Source organism: Pseudocercospora fijiensis (genome assembly GCF_000340215.1).
Source record: "Pseudocercospora fijiensis CIRAD86 unplaced genomic scaffold MYCFIscaffold_9, whole genome shotgun sequence".
In the NCBI taxonomy this organism is placed as follows: Eukaryota; Fungi; Ascomycota; class Dothideomycetes; order Mycosphaerellales; family Mycosphaerellaceae; genus Pseudocercospora; species Pseudocercospora fijiensis.
The window spans coordinates 456,102-457,220 of record NW_006921540.1 but is presented as its reverse complement, the minus strand read 5'-3'; the positions used below and the strand labels follow the sequence as shown (position 1 = coordinate 457,220).

General features: G+C 39.1%; 1 protein-coding gene across 1 annotated transcript; it reads left to right on the top strand.

Moving 5' to 3' along the window:
• Positions 1-439: 439 nt before the first annotated feature.
• Positions 440-679, top strand: MYCFIDRAFT_144240 (uncharacterized protein; the record flags this gene model as incomplete). The annotated part of the gene is made up of 1 exon (XM_007932498.1): positions 440-679. A coding segment is annotated over one exon (240 nt), but the record flags the coding sequence as incomplete, so codon positions are not given.
• Between the last annotated feature and the right edge of the window lie 440 nt (positions 680-1,119).

Below are 1,119 nucleotides of genomic sequence, written 5' to 3'. Positions count from 1 at the left end.
GAAGCAGGTAGCTACTTTAAACTATACCTCGATACGCGACAACTAACAACCTATTAAGCCTATCTAGGCTACATATATTAGACGATTTGCACCTTTAGCTAATTACGAGACAGGTAGCAATTTGTATAAGATCCTCCCTATCTGCATTAATGCCTATATTATAGTTACTAAGAACCTCTAGGTATAAAAGGGTATTATTAATAGTAGTCTCGGTACTATTCGCGATATCGTTTAGGCCCGAGATAATACGCGTATAAACTAGGAGATCGTCGACTAGGATATACTAGCTATAGTACTTATAAAGCTCGATAAGTACTCCGGACTAATACTAAACTAAGAAGTAGATAGACTTCCGGCAAATGTAGTGCTAATTGTACTATCTCGCTAGGAGTAGAAGTATAACGAGCGCGCTAATAGGCAATGTGTCCGTACCTAGTTCCCGCTTACAATCGCCTATACTATAACTATTTACAAGTCGCAAGGCATAATATTAGACAAGGGTGTATTAGACATTTCTAAGAAGGACTTTATACCTGCTCTAACCTACGTAGTATACTCTCGCTTCTGCAAACTCGACGATATCCTCTTCGATAAACCCTTTAACTACGATCGCTTTAAGGGCAAGCCGTATAAGTCTTATATCGACCGATATACTAATTATATACGCCGTAAGAAGTAGCGGACTCTACTACCTAGATATATACTTTCCTTAGACCTACCCTATCTAGACCTTAAGGCTATAGGTACTAAGCGCGATTAATAGTAGCGTAATATACAAGCTCTATATACCTAGCAAGAATATCGTCTTTAGTAGCAATACGCTCGAGAATAGTAGTAGGATAAGGCTCTTTATCGGCGTTAAGAGGAAGAGGCATAGTTTAAAGCCGACTTACTTGAAATTACTAAGATAGAGTCTCGTACTCTAGGTAATACTATACTATCGTCTAAAGAAGCCGCTTTGCTAGTCGCTTCTCTCGCCTTCCTCGAGCGTATACTACCGACTTTAATAGTACCTAGGCAGTTTATCCGCTTTATAGTACTATCTAGCAGGTTTATAGAGGTCTATAGCCGTCGTATTAAGGGCACTATATTCGTTAATGCCTTTCGTAATATGCAGTC